The sequence below is a fragment of the Silene latifolia genome, chromosome X (assembly GCF_048544455.1).
Source record: "Silene latifolia isolate original U9 population chromosome X, ASM4854445v1, whole genome shotgun sequence".
NCBI lineage: Eukaryota > Viridiplantae > Streptophyta > Magnoliopsida > Caryophyllales > Caryophyllaceae > Silene > Silene latifolia.
The window spans coordinates 78,017,035-78,018,938 of record NC_133537.1 but is presented as its reverse complement, the minus strand read 5'-3'; the positions used below and the strand labels follow the sequence as shown (position 1 = coordinate 78,018,938).

The 1,904-nt window shown below is 42.6% G+C and overlaps 1 protein-coding gene across 1 annotated transcript; it reads right to left on the bottom strand.

Moving 5' to 3' along the window:
- Positions 1-461: 461 nt before the first annotated feature.
- On the bottom strand, positions 462-1,352 carry LOC141617667 (uncharacterized). The gene is made up of 2 exons (XM_074434831.1): positions 964-1,352; positions 462-849 (listed from the first exon to the last, which is right to left on the bottom strand). The coding sequence occupies exons 1-2, from the start codon at positions 1,350-1,352 to the stop codon at positions 462-464; spliced, it is 777 nt and encodes a 258-aa protein (XP_074290932.1).
- Between the last annotated feature and the right edge of the window lie 552 nt (positions 1,353-1,904).

The window sequence follows — 1,904 nt, the reverse complement described above, 5'->3', positions numbered from 1 at the left end:
AAAACAGCAGCCCGTACTTCCTTAGCAGTGAAAGGCTTCGTCAACCAATCGACATCATCATTCGACAAACTCTTTGTAACACCCCAAAAGATCTCCTCTTCAGCCACCAAACTCTCCGATTCTTCCATCGACCCATTGACCTCATACAACCCCATAAAGTATTGCTGGAAAACGCTACCGACCTCTTTGGAATCATACGTCCAATTTCCATCATCTCCTTTAATTCCATGAATATAGTTCCTCCCAGCCCTCCCTTTGACCCAATTAAAGAAATACTTAGTGCAAGTATCCCCATCAATAGCCCATCGAACTTTAGTTCTTTGTTTCCAAAACATATCAGCAGCACGAGCAAAGGCCCGAACTTCCTCATCCACTTTAGAATGCTCCTCGTCCCTTCCCTCGCGTATTGCTAACTCCATACCCTTCTCTAGACGAACATCAAAATCCTCCCATTTCTGTCTTCAATCCTGTCTCTTGTCAAGGGTCCAGGATTTCATTCTTTGCTTAAACACAGCTAATTTCCTCGTGACTTGAAAGGCCGGAGAGCCCTTAAACTTTGTCAACCACGCCTTTTGAACTTCCTTAACACATTCTTCATGTTCTAGAGCCCACGAATCCAACTTGTAGGGCTTCCGAGACCCATTACTGATAAGATTGAAATCCAACTCAATCGGAGCATGGTCAGAAATCTGAATTGGATAGTGTTTTAGTCCCGTATTTGGGAAGAAAGTGAACCAATCCTTAGACCCCATAGCTTTATCCAACCTTTCATACACGCGATCTTGACCCTTCTGATTATTGCACCATGTAAATTGAGGCCCCTTAAATGGTATATCCACTAGCTCATTTCTAATACGCCATTTATTAAACATAGAAGCCTCATATATCGTAGTAGGCTTCAAAGTCCACTTATCGCAAGAGAACTCCACTTGGTTAAAGTCGCCAATTATTAAATAAGGTTACTGAAAAGATGATAATCGACATTCTAAATCACTCAAAACAGATGCCCTCTTAGAAGAACTCGGCGCACCATAAAAGAGAACCAAGTACCATAAAAGCCCATTATATATTTCGACAAGGAGGACCACAAAATGTATACAAGAGTAAACATGGCGCATCTTAGCTTCCCTACGCCACCCAACCCAAAGCCCTCCTGAAGCGCCTAAAGCGTCCACCCCAACAGTCTTATCAAACCCAAAAGATCGAAAAATAGGGCTAACACTACTAACATTACATTTAGTTTCCATAATAAACAGAAAATCAAAATAATTATTACTAACTAGCGCTCTAATTTTAGGAATTGTAGGGGAGAGCGCATTACTTAGTCCCCTACAATTCCAAGCCAAACCCATCATGGTGAGCGAGGAGGTTGTGAGGGCCCAACCTCCACAGAGCCATCAGCAGCAGGAGCATCATTAACAGAAGAACCAGTAGACTCATTTAAATCAAAATCACCCACATTCATACGAAAACCAGAGCCTGAGTAAGCACCCTTCCCATTATGAATACCTCTACCCACACATGGTCTCTTGGCTAGCTGAAGAAGATATTCTTTTGCCTTTTCCATTGAAGCAACAACAGCTTCTGGTACCATCTCATCCTGAACTTCAGTGCATCACTTCCTTTTTCTTGCCCCAGAAATAGCATCCTTATGAGTCTTCAACATCTCAGGTTGATGATACAAATCAGCCACACCCATAAACTCATCAGACAAACAGCTTTTGACCTCCCTTCCCATGTCTATATTTGCAATTAACCTTGTTGAGGGAGCGCATCTTGATCCCACAGCAAACCCAGACAAATTACCAACCGCAGCAGCTCCAAAATTCTCACCAGTCAACTCCACAGCAGCATTTTGATTCTGACTTTCAAGGGACTGCAAAGTAGCAACCCTAGCTTTTAAA